Here is a 12,469-nt window from a genome sequence, read left to right as displayed (position 1 = left end):
AATTATCTTCTCCAAAAGAACATTAAAATGGTCTTTGTCAGGAAGATTTTTGCCACAAATGAATGCTTTAATTTGCACTGTAATAATGCACTTTATTGCCTCAAGGAAACACAGCAATGATGCCAAGTAGAAATAATCCAGGTATGGAAAAATATACATATAAAAAGGCAAAAAAGGCACACTACGATCATTCAATAAATTCGAGGTATGAATTGAAGCGCTATGAATGGATTGCAGAAAAAAAAAATGTTAGAAAACTAAACTTTACAATAAAAATGATGCAGGACCCAGAAACATGGTGAACAGATTCAATATAAAGCACTGTATTTAATAAATAGAATATCATGGTTGGACAAAAACACGAGATGCTGAATGACAATTGAACTAGTTGGGAAAGCAACAAGCACTTTAAAAAATAATATATATATATATATTTTTTTTTTCTCCCGAAAGGAATGAAATTGGAAGCACTGAAATGACATCAGCACCTTAAACAAATGCATTATGCACTTTATTGCTATGATGAAGTGGTAATTATGCCAATTGGATGGGGAAAGTACCTCAAAGGAGTGCAAACAAAAAAGAAAAAAAAATGCCAAGGAGGGAGCTGCTTTACAGCATTGAACGAAGGAATCTAAATAAGATGTTGCACATTTGGACAATCAAAATACATAAACAACTAACAAATATGGGCTAGACATAGCAAAACAAAGTTTTGCAATAAGTCATGAAAAGATTGGGGTTTTGTGGAAAGTTAAACAAGGGGGTTTTCCATTCCTCCTGAACTGTACCCTCCCCCCACCCAATGTGACCCTCCCAAAGAACACCACCCCCAAGGTTGGGATGAGAATGTGTCTGCCTTTCCCTTGCCACACAAGAAGGGTCCCAGGCCAGGTTTTCTGGGGTAATCATTGCTGGCAAGAAGGTAGTCAGAAAATTAGGAAAAGGAACCAAAGATTTGGGAATCTTCTGCGTAGAAGTGGCAGGATGACCTAAAGGAGAAGATAAGAGGAGAAAGGGAGGAGGGTTGAGGGGAGGTACTGTAAAGTGAGCCTTGGCGAACCCTGAGCAAAAGAGGATAGGAAGAGGAAGTGCTACCAGACCAGGAACCCGAAAAGGAGCGGTCATGAAGGAGAACCAACGTAGAACGGAGCCAGAGAGTCTAAGTGAAGAACGCGTAGAAAGAAGGGTAGGGTGATCCATAGTATCGAAAGCAGCTGATAAGTCAAGGAGGGTAAGACAGACGAGAGTTCAGAACGGCGGGCACAGAGAAGGGAGTTAGAAACACTGTTCGGTAGAATGAGAAGGGCGGAAACCAGAGTAAGAGTCAGAATCAAGATAGGAGGGAAGTTGGGAACAGACAACCCGTCAGAGTAGCTTCGAGAGAAAGGGGAGAAGAGAAATGGGAGGGAAATTAGAGAGAAAACTAGGATCAAGAGAAGGTGTCTTTAGAATAGGGGTAGCAGTGGACTTCGTGAAGGAGGAAGGACATGTAGAAGAAGCAAGAGAAGAATTGATCAAACTGGCAAGAAAAGGCAAAAACATTGGGGTAGATTTTAGGAATAAGAAGGGATAGGAGAGATCCGAAGGGGAAGCAGTAGGGTGGTCACGAGCGAGAAATCGAGCAGCGTCCGAATCAGAGAGAAAGGAGAGGAGGAAACGATGACCTGGAATGTAGAGAGCGAGAGGAAGTTGAATGAAAAGAAAAAAAAAAAAAGAAAAAAAAAGTGTGAAGATTAGATACTTGGTCTGGAGGAAGAGAAAGAGGAGAGTAGGGAAGAGGCAGGACAGCATCTGGTTAAGAAGGCGATAGAGGCGTCACCGGTGGGGAGAGTTAGAGAATGAGATTAGAGTAGTAGGTCTTTTTAGCCAGGAATAAAGGAGGAGTGCAAGGATGAGAGACAGGAGGCATTAACAGGGGAGGGGTCCTTTTTCCTTTACGCTCTGCACGATGCAGGTAGGTGTGCAGCAAACAGAGTGGAGGTGAAAGCCAGGGCAGGGGAAGCCAACACAAGGGGTGAAAAGACCGGGCCGGATGGAAAGAGTAAAGGATTTGCAGAAGAGTAGAGTTTAGAGGACAGTGCATCGTCGGGGGAGAAAAGTGTGTATGGGGGTGGGGGTGAAAAGCCAGAAGCGCTGGAAGAAAAGTTTAGGGATTGAAAGTAGCAAGATAGCGACAAGAACAAAGAAGATTAGGGGGAAGAGGGAGTGGAGCAAGGAGAGGGAGGGTGAAAAGTAAATTAAAGAAGTAGGTGGTCAGAGCCTGGAAAAGGAAGAGCAGTAACAGTCAAAGGAGGAGGAACAGAGGAGAACATGGAGGCCCAGACACAAACCAGAGATGGGGAGGGTAGGGGTGAAGCAAAGATCATACGAGTCCATGAGAGGAAGAAAAGAGGGGGGACAGAAGGTCATCAAAGAAAGAGGCCCAGGTGGGAGATTTTTCAAAGGAGGCAAACAGGCAAGGACAGAAGAAGGTACAGAAATATAGGAAGAGGGATAAAGAGGCCAGTCCGATCGCCTCGGCTGGAGTACTGAGATAATTTGGAAGTGGACGAAAAAGATGCAGGAGTCATGGAATCAGATAGGAGAATCCATGTGTCAGCGACACAAATAAAGTGAAGATTAAGACGAAAGAAGGGGTCAAGTATGTAGCTAGATACAGGTTGTAAAGACGGGAGGGGGGTGTCTATACTTCTGCTCTCTATATGGTAGAGGAGAGGCACAGAGGACCCAGTCAAGATTCTCTATTGTGGTAGCAATGGACGAGCAAATCAAGGCCTAGCTTCTCAGGAGGTGATGCGGGCTGGTTCTTAAGTACAGTGTAGTCCCCGGACCCCCACAAAGGAATGTCCACACACTATTACTGAAAAAACAGGTCTTTATATAATTAATATTCAAAGGTATGTACACGATCACAATAACACACTTTGTACTCGGAAATCAACAATGATAAATATATACAATTCTAAATTGGTACCACCAAGGTTATCGAATCTCATTAAAGTGCATCAACTGTACGGTTAAAATGTCACACAGATCAATAACGAGGAAACCAGCAATAGAGATAGGAAGGAAAGCAAGATGGTTGAAACAATAGGCAGAGAACTGGCCTCTACCCTTAAGCACAGTTCTGTGTGGAGATCCCCCCCCCCCACCTCGGCAACCTGGAAAATAAAGATATATAGCACAAGCCCAGTCCATATATTGTTCAATAGCCTTATTTCCTCCTATTAAGGTTCCCCCCCCAATGTACCTGGTGGAGTAGAGTTCTTCGAAGACGCGTCAAAGGATCCTTCTTGAGTGACTCCCTTTAAAGCAGGAGCCACGGATTGTCGAGAGGCGTCAAAGATGGTGAACTTGTCGTCGACGGCGGGGATGAGAGGTTCAAAGGTGCCGAGACCACGACGTCGATCCAGGCGGCGCTCGTCAGCGACGTCCTGCGAGGATGAGGTGTGCGGGGCACCTCGGCGATGGATTGTTCAGGACCGCAAAGAGTTTCAGAAGAACTGTGGCCCAACAAGGGCGTTGAGTCATCGAAGTCTTTGTGGCCTTCAGGTGGCGGGAAACCCACCTGCAGATTCTCCTTGGCGAGTTTGTCGTCCTCGACTTTCTCCAGCGGGACAAAGCGGTCGACATTGCGGACAAGGGAGTCCTTGGATTCAAAAGTTCTTAGGCAAAGGAGCGGGCGGCTCCGGTCGTTGGCGGCACGGCATCAAGTGGTCCCCATGGCTGGGCAACACAACTTCGACGGGCCTCCAGCGGTTACGCAAACCTTCGACAGCGGCAAAGTCCGGGTGCTTTGCTTCGTTCCTCAATGGTCCCGTCTCGGGTCGGCAGCCTTTCGAGGGTCTGACTTCCAGGGAGCAAAGGTTAGCGGTGCTCGATGGTCCCTCGGAGCACGGGAAGAGGGCGCCTTACCAGGTCCTCTCTCGGATCAGTCTTCGACTAATTCGGCAGCTTTCAGATCAGGTCGAAGCAAATGCAACAGCAAGTCTTCTTCTTCCAGCTTGGCGTCGAGGATCAGAAGTTCCAGTTACTCTTCAAGTGTAGACACAGCTTCTGAACAATTTCCAGTTGTGAGAGGTCCCCAGATATACCATCTTGTCTCTCATCCACACTGCTGGGTCACTCTCAGCAGCCAATCATACAGAAGGGCAATCATGCAGTCAGTCAGCCAATCAGGCACACAGTGCATTCAGGCCATCCTCCTCCCTCTCAGACAATCACAACAAGGAATGTGGATTGGGACAAGTACCCAGCCATTTAACACTACACACTGCATTCAGGCCAGTTTCGGGCAGGGCTGTCTCAGTCTTTGTCTCTCATACCAGAAACCAGACAGCCACAACAAGAAGTGCATATTGGTCACACACTCCATTCACCCAGGTCCCACCCACAGGGCGTACCCACAACATACAGTCACTGGGAAGGCTCCAGTCAGTCTGGACTGGACTTCACAACACCACCATATATGGAACTTCCACCCAACAGCCAGTCAGGGGGAAGGGACAGAGTCAGGGCTTCCCAGGACTTTGGGAAAACAAGGTAACAGGCAATAGAAATCAAGAGGCCACAGGGGCCATCTTGTTTTCCATCAGGAATCAACTGATTCCAATGGCAGGGCCGGGGCATCCCAAAATGGAGGATACTCAGCGCACCTGTCAAATTCGGCATGGAGCTGCCACCAGCCCATACCCTGCTCTGCAGGCCACCCACAGGTGCCCAAAAGCATACACTAAGGGCACAGGGTTGTACCCCCACCCATGGGTGCCATAAGGGTATCCCATGGGTCTGTTCACCAAACCAAAAGAGAGCTGCACCGCAAGGAGTCCCACATGAACTCCTGTGTGGAAAACATGACAGAACACACGATAAAAAGGCAGTAAAGGACAAGGATACAGAGGCCCTGTCCCTCCGATGCATTTCCAGCATCACACAGATCTCGCATTTAGAAACCCTATAGGGAATGGGGTACTAGAGATGGTTGGTTCAGAAAAAGGACAGAGGGGAACGCGATATAGAAATGTGATTATCCATATTTTGTTGCTGAGGAGATGTATGCCAAGGTCACTGAGTGGACCAGTGGGATGAGATAGGAGACATAAGAAGTGAGAAGTACACACATAGGAGTAAAGCAGAAAGCAAAAGCAGGCAGGTTAATGAAGTAAAGATGGGTTGCCCCAGTGTGGAGAAGCGGAACCAGTTGGGAGGGTCATGGCAACAAGGGCATTTTCACAGATAAAGGGCTAGGATGGCATCGTAGGACACAACGGTCGCAAACAGGGATGGACACTACCCTTTGTCGCCCTTCGATGAGAAACCCAGGGCAGAGCAGAAAGAGGAGAGGAGTCACTTGATCCGTTCTGCGGTGCAATAGAAGGCCTGCAGTGGTGAAGTGGTTGGGCGTTGAAGCAGCTGCTTATTTCCACGTCGCAGGAGTAGAGTGCAGCAGGCTGTGCTGCGCAGATAACCGGCAGGATGAAGGGGAGCAGTCCAGGCACTTTCTGAAGAAGTCACGAGATGGATCAGATTCTGGGTTGAGTGCAGAAAGCTTAGTAGGGGGGCTCAAGTTTACAGCTTTAAAGCAATAGCTACTTGGGTCAAGGGCTCTGCTGAAGCAAACAGCTGGTGTATTTGATTAAAGGCCTGTGTACATTTACAGAACAAACTGCTGGAATGAACGTAAAGTGGCACTAGCAGTGGTGCAACCATTGTTGGTATTAGTGGGACAACACAGATTGTGAGTGTGACTTAGATGTGGTTTATGGTTGCCAATGGCTGTCACTGTGCATGCCTTTTGGTGGCTCCCATGAGTTCCAGCAACAACACACGAGTGCAGGATGAACCCAAAGACCCTTGGGAAGAGTGATTATTCAAGATTCGTCTGTACCCATGAGGCCAACGTGCAGGAGCTCAAAGACTAAGAAGAGGTGGTCAGTTGCACTCACTCATGCAGTATTCTTCCATCATCCTTTGGCACAGGATTCAGTTTCTGAGGAAGGATTCCACTTGAGGGGACCCCAGGGGAACAGAGGCGCTTTAACTTGCCAGATGTAGAAGACGGAACCAGGGCACTTACCAGACAATCGGGATGAAGAAACTCTAGTTGGTTCGGCACAGAGTCCAGAAATTCAGGCTTGATCAGGTGCTTCAGGGAAATGAGGCCTCGGGTTGGATATGTGAGCCAGATGCCCCCACAGAATAGGGAAGGAGCACCACAGTTTCACCTTCAGGAGAGGCAGGGCTTTTCAGTCAAATTCAGTGGAGTCCAAAAGGATGCTGGTGCAACTCTTTGGTCCTTCCTTGAGCAGCAGGCCTTCTAGGTGCAGAGATCCAGTAGTATACCAGTTAAGGGGAGGCTGTTTTTATTGTGACCGAGGCAGTGAGTGAACACAGCACCCAATCACACACCTAGTATTCTAGCAGAGGGGATCGCTCCAAGTACACCCATACACTATGAAAAGGCTCACCACAAAAACACACTATCCCAGACAAGCATCTGCAAGTCAGAACCAGTTTCAAGCCGACTACAGCTCCCAGTGCTCGGACAGAGTAATCCAGAGGCAAAAAGTGGCAACCTCCTCTCTCATACACAAAGAGGGACAAGGGATAGTCATGTGACCTTTTCCTCCTCAGGTCTTCAAGGAAAACATGTTGGTGGAATGGAAGCTGTGGCGTGGGGGCATCAAAAGACCATGCCAGGTAAAATGGATGACACGATGTGCAACATATTTTTAACCCAACATAAGTACAGTGGTATGGCCACAGAATAAGGAAGCCAGCTGTGAAACAGGTATGTTTATAGGATGTGGCTTAACACCAAACGTTCACCTTAAAAATCCTTGTTTGATGGCCTCAGCAGGAGCTCTAGCATTACAGGCATGTACAAATAGTAAGAGCTGGCATGCCTTACCTTCTTTGTCAGTCAGCATTACAGGCATGTACAAATAGTATGTACAAATAGTAAGAGCTGGCATGCCTTACCTTCTTTGTCAGTCAGCACCTCCATTCTACCGCTGAACATAGCCTTCAACATTGTGTCATGTCTAGTCAGCACCTGCACAGTGGTGTAGAACAAGGTGCCTCCAACATTCAGTCGCACGTACTTGTTGCCAAGACTACCAGCCCCCTTCATGCTGCAGACTTTAGGTTTGGCACCAGAGGCTGGGCACAGGGTGCCAAGGCAAGTGTCCCCAGACATATCCCTCTGCAAATAGATGATGACTCTACACACTGATGGTTTGATGTATGCCGCCGTGGTGGGGATCCAAAGGAATGTTACACGACTTGGTACGAGGTGGTCCAAATTACACAAACATTACCCTGGACATAAAGAAAACCAAAATGAACAGTTAAGCTTACATGAGAAGGTACTTTACAGCCCACTTGAAAGCAGATAAACTTTATTTAAATATCGATACAAGAGTGACATACAGAACAACACTGCTTCAACAAGACATGCAGATGGGCATGGTGACAGTGAAAGATAAAGGAGGACAAAATTAAGAGGATAGCAAACATATGGTAGGGAAGAGAATCTGAATCACTGCTCACATCAAATGGTGTCAACAAGTCTTCATTGGCATTTTAATACTTTAGATTTTGGTTATCAGGTGGTTAACTGCCTAGCTAGTTATTCAGAGGTTTACCACATTTCTTGTTGTGCTGTTCCTCTGTATTCTTCTTGAGGATGTTGCTCCAAAGTGTTACTCCATGAACTGAGAGCGGTTAGTTTTCCATTTTGGTTTTCTTTGACCAAACATTTGACGTTCTGTAGCTGATGGCAATCTTAGATAGCAGGAATGTTTGCAGGGTGGAATACTGGTGGCTGGGTAGTCAGGACCAGTTTTCCATAAGATCTAGTGTGTCGTGCTCAAACAATGAGGTGGATTCTTCTGATGGTAGTAAGCCAGACAAGGTTTACCTCCAGCATTTTTCCTCCACCTCACTACCAACTCTTTAGTTTGGCGGTGCAGTAATGAGGCTGGACTGTTTTTTTACTGCACCACCATTCACTTGTAATGAGGCCCGTTGTCTTATACATTGACGCTTAATTTCAATTAGCAGCTCTATTGAAAATAAAAAGGATTTGGTTGGTTTGAATTTTGGTTAAATCAAGGTATAGACAGTTGCATTAGTCAGGTTTGCGAACGTACTACCACTTGGATATGATCATTCTTGTAATTGTTGTCCAAATGCAACAGTATATTTTCAGTAGATGCAGTTGGGGTTGAGGTGTCTTGGGCAAGGCATTGACATGAGCGTTAAAAGATAATTGGAGTCAAATATGATTTCCATGTTTGGTGTGCAACAGCAGGGAGCCCAGCCTTACTCTGCATTTGATGGGAGTATGTTGGATTGGGATGTGCCCAGATATTGGTGTTCAAACATTTTATTCTCTTCAATCCGGCGTGGAATGGTCACAGTGAGAAGTGTGTTCTGCAGTTTTAATCTTTGAAGAGTAGTTACATGTCATCAGCATACAGTTGGAAAGTCTCTGGCATGGTTGCAAGGGGTGGCATGTACGCATTGGCCAGACACAGTGAGACAGGATCAATATGGTACTAAGAAGGTGCTTGCTGTAGTAGACAATAGGCAATTATCTAGTTTTACTCGACCTGCACGATCGCTCAAGAATTATTCAATCCATTTTAATACTATATTCCGATTCATGGGTCTGTAACGATTAGGGCCAAAGTCTCAATTATTTATTTGATAAATGAGACATGCAAGTTTTGCCAAGTGTCACAAAAACCTTTTTTCCACCATTTGTGTGAGGTTTTGCTCAATTGTTTCGTTGAAAGGTCAGACTTGCGCTTTAGGAATGCTAGGTGAACAGCAGATCAATATTGTGCACGGTGCTGAAAGATGCTTGGATTACCTTTTTGAAGAACCATGCTATTTTTTCGGTTCTGTTGACATTATGAGATGAGGGGGTCTTGTCCTTGGTGGTAATACAGTGCATAATAATGTGAAGGCATCATGAAGTAGACAGACAACTGAACTGAAGTTTGGGCTATTTTATTAAACAGAAAAAAGGGTTGGTAAAAGGACTAGCTTGCCCTATGCTAAGGTGGGATTTCCCTACCTAAATAAAACTAAGGATAGTCTACGTCAGGAAGCCAAAGTAAAGGTATGTGTCCAAAACCTATGTTTTCCCTCACATCCATGTATATACACAATGTGTAGGGATGTCAGCATCAAAATAATAAGTGTTCAAATAACAGGTCAGAGCTTCTTCCAACTCTTGGTTTGTAAAGGGGTTCCCTTCCCCAAGGTTTCAAGTCTTTCAACTTCTTCAAAACACAATTCCTTGTAATACGTCCCACCTCTTCTGGTTGGTTACCCTTCACCAATTTCACAAATTACAGTTCACACACAATCTCCTTTAGATTCAATCACAAGCTTCTTTGCCAGTATTCTAAGTGGCTTTTACGTAGGTTAGTGTCCTCGGTCAAAGTGCAGTTGACCGACCACACGGTCCACCCATTATAGGTCACGCAACCTACACACCTTACTTGTCTCCTTTCCTTGTATGCACGTTGCCACTATTTCAGCTCTGAAATGGTGCTTGTTTTATTCACATTTCACTTCCTCATGATGCTTTGTCATTGCTTGTTTTGCCACTATTCACTTGTTGCAATTTCATACGTTTCGATGGCTCTTGCCAATGCTGGTTCTCTCAAGTGACAGTTCTTTTATAGCATGTGATTCCACAAAACTACTTTCATTCAGATCAGTATTCAAAAGTGCTTGCTTTCGTTTGTATTGGCATTCATTTAAGTTCCTATAGGTCTGACATGCTCGCCTGCCGTCCCGGTATCCCCCTGCCTAGGTTGATTCACCGGTCGGTGCTTACGGCGCTCCAGTGAGGCTTCTGGCCGTCATGAGCTTTCTTTCTCTCATGCAGCACCTCACCGTCTCCACAGCGGCTCTCCATGGCTTTGCGCCTGCCACTGAAAGGTCTCTCGCAGCTCGGGCCTCACTCGAAAGCTTAGCCTGGTCAGGTCGGCTCCCTTTCCGTATTCCGCGACAGACCTCCAGCTTCCTTCAGTCTTACTTCCTGCTGCATCTATCAAGGGTTTTCGAGCACTTTGCCTGCCACGCCGCCTTCTAGGAGAGGTCTGGGCTCTTCCAGCAGACACAATTTTTCCCGTTCTTCCGGTTTTTAAACCTCCCGCCAGGTTGATTGGTCCAAAAAGAACTCACTGTTGGCTCGGGAGTTCTGCATTGTTCTTGCTTGCCTCCTCGTCCCAGTACCTAACTTGGTTGTGTGGACGTGTGCGAGTCAATAAAGAGAGGATGTATTACTCTGGTTTGTCTCCCAAATGGTGTCTATGGGGGCATGATTTACTGTAAAAATTGGGAAGGGACTGGCAATAGCTTATAAGGGGATGGCAGGCTCATTATGGAAGGGAAAGGGTGGGAACAGTGTTTCACCCAAGGGTGCCTCGCCTCCACTCCCAAAGTCTCCTCCACCCAGGTAGTCCTCCCTCGCATATCTACCGCCAGTGTCAGGATCCGGTAGCGACTGGGTCCTTCCTTGGCCACCAGGGAGGAGACGATGTTGGGGAAAGAAGTGAGGACGCCCTCAAATAAATTCTTGTGGCCTGCCGTATTTATGCATCCTTTGGATTCAAATACCAGAAAGATACAGATAATTACTTACCAATTATTCTACAATTTCATTCTTATCGTTTTAATCTCGACAAAGTTCAAACTGAGCCATATTTTGTATTTTAATTGAAGGGTCTGATCTTTGTTATAGGGGCTCGAGTGAAGGTTGGGCATGAGTAGGTGTATTGGGGCAATTAACCTTAGTAGAAGGAATTGAAATCTCAAGTTGTGCTGTTGAGAGGTCTCGGTTAGGGAGGCTTTGTGATAGATGATATTTTGCCCTCTGCCATTTGGACTCTGCTAAGTTTACAATGTCACATTAGAGGAGGCAATGGAAAGCCCAGAATTGTTTACTGACGTTAGATGTAGGATATTGATGTTTCAAGTGAACATTGCCATTTACACTAGTGCGTGCAGATGACCAACGTTTGAAATCAAGAGAAAGCATGTTAGTTAAGAGCAGTTGGGCTTCATTGTGGTCTGTGGTTTCAAACCACAAAAAACTGGGTTAAGTGAGAATTCCAAGCATTGCTTGGGAAGATGTGCTGTAATTGCCAGATGGGCGATTTAGGGGGGTTAGTATTGAGGATGAATGTAGCTTTCATAGCTTCGAACGATTAGTATTTTTGATAGGGGAGGCATGGGATAGAGATTTGCTATATATATATTATATATATATATATAGCAAAACGATGAGGGTCGCACTCCAGTTCCCTACACAACCTTCTCAGCCACTGTTGTTCTCCTCTGACCGGTTTCTATGCTCTTACAAGTCATCCGGGAGGCAGTCTTAACTTGCAGCTCACAGCAAGTGCAGCTGATATCATCAATGATTTCTGCTGCAAGGGCTTCTGGTAGATGTAGTCATCAGGTTAGCAAGCAAAAAGCTCACGCCCAATTCCAAATGGAGAAAGAGGGAGGGGGGGTATCCTGCAGTGAGGTACTCCAAAGATAATCATTGATTAGCATCACCTGCACTTGCTATAAGCTGCAAGTCAAGACTGCCTCCCTGATGACATGCAAGAGCACAGAAACCGGTCGGAGGAGAACACCAGTGGCTGAGAAGGTTGTGCAGGGAACTGGAGTGAGCCCCTCTCCTCGTTTTACTAATATATATATATATATTTTGAAAATATAACTTTATAACCTTCTGGGGCAATGGGGTTATGGCTGCCGACATTGTAGTTTGAGGATATCCATGTTTTATTGATGCTTAATAGGCCTAAATCTAGCAGTCAAGTTAAGTTATGAACATTGTAGGCACACTCGTTAGCCGATCTGGTGTTGATGGTTTCAATTTTTAGGCTGGTGAGGGTTAAAGTTTGCACCTCAGATTTCATTTTTAGCGTCTCTGGAAAGCATGGTCTCCTCCCGAGCATGGGGAGTAAAGTGGATGAAAGGAGGGAGTGGGGGGGGGAGGGAGGGGTGGGTTGAGCTTATTTGTGACTTTTTGGCATCGTTCAGCCCTCCATCGTTCAAGTTTGAACATAAGAGAAATGTGCACAGAGGAACTAACAGGAGGTCAAAACAAGGCTCTGAGAAAATACAAATATTAAACATTAAAAAAAAAATGCATACCCAACACATTGAAAGCAGTCCCGTAAAAAAATAAAATTCAAACAACGATATTCATCTAATCATTTCCATAATTTAATCATGGTGTTGGGAGCGGTCTTTAAATGCATTACAGTGGGAAAGACGGATCCTCTTCCGGATTAAGGATAGCTCTTCACATGGGTTGGAAGCAGGAAAATTACCTGGATATCAACGGTTCCAACAATGGTAGGGGAATCCCAAATCCCTAAAATTCCTGATTAAGGAGGATCATAAGTATTGTGTTCGTGGTCATTTG

At 45.6% G+C, this 12,469-nt stretch overlaps 1 protein-coding gene across 5 annotated transcripts in view; it reads right to left on the bottom strand.

Moving 5' to 3' along the window:
* TNFAIP1 (TNF alpha induced protein 1) overlaps window positions 1-12,469 on the bottom strand; it is a 339,442-nt gene that overhangs the window by 318,702 nt on the left and 8,271 nt on the right. For all 5 annotated transcript variants that reach the window (XM_069614578.1, XM_069614579.1, XM_069614575.1 and 2 more), the window contains exon 2: window positions 6,985-7,323. In XM_069614578.1, coding sequence (XP_069470679.1) covers window positions 6,985-7,201 — 217 coding nt within the window. In that variant the 5' untranslated portion in view covers window positions 7,202-7,323. The remainder of the gene's footprint in view (window positions 1-6,984; window positions 7,324-12,469) is intronic.

Source organism: Ambystoma mexicanum, chromosome 9 (genome assembly GCF_040938575.1).
Source record: "Ambystoma mexicanum isolate Mex_15411 chromosome 9, UKY_AmexF1_1, whole genome shotgun sequence".
NCBI classification, from domain to species: Eukaryota; Metazoa; Chordata; class Amphibia; order Caudata; family Ambystomatidae; genus Ambystoma; species Ambystoma mexicanum.
This window is presented reverse-complemented; position numbering and strand designations above follow the sequence as displayed.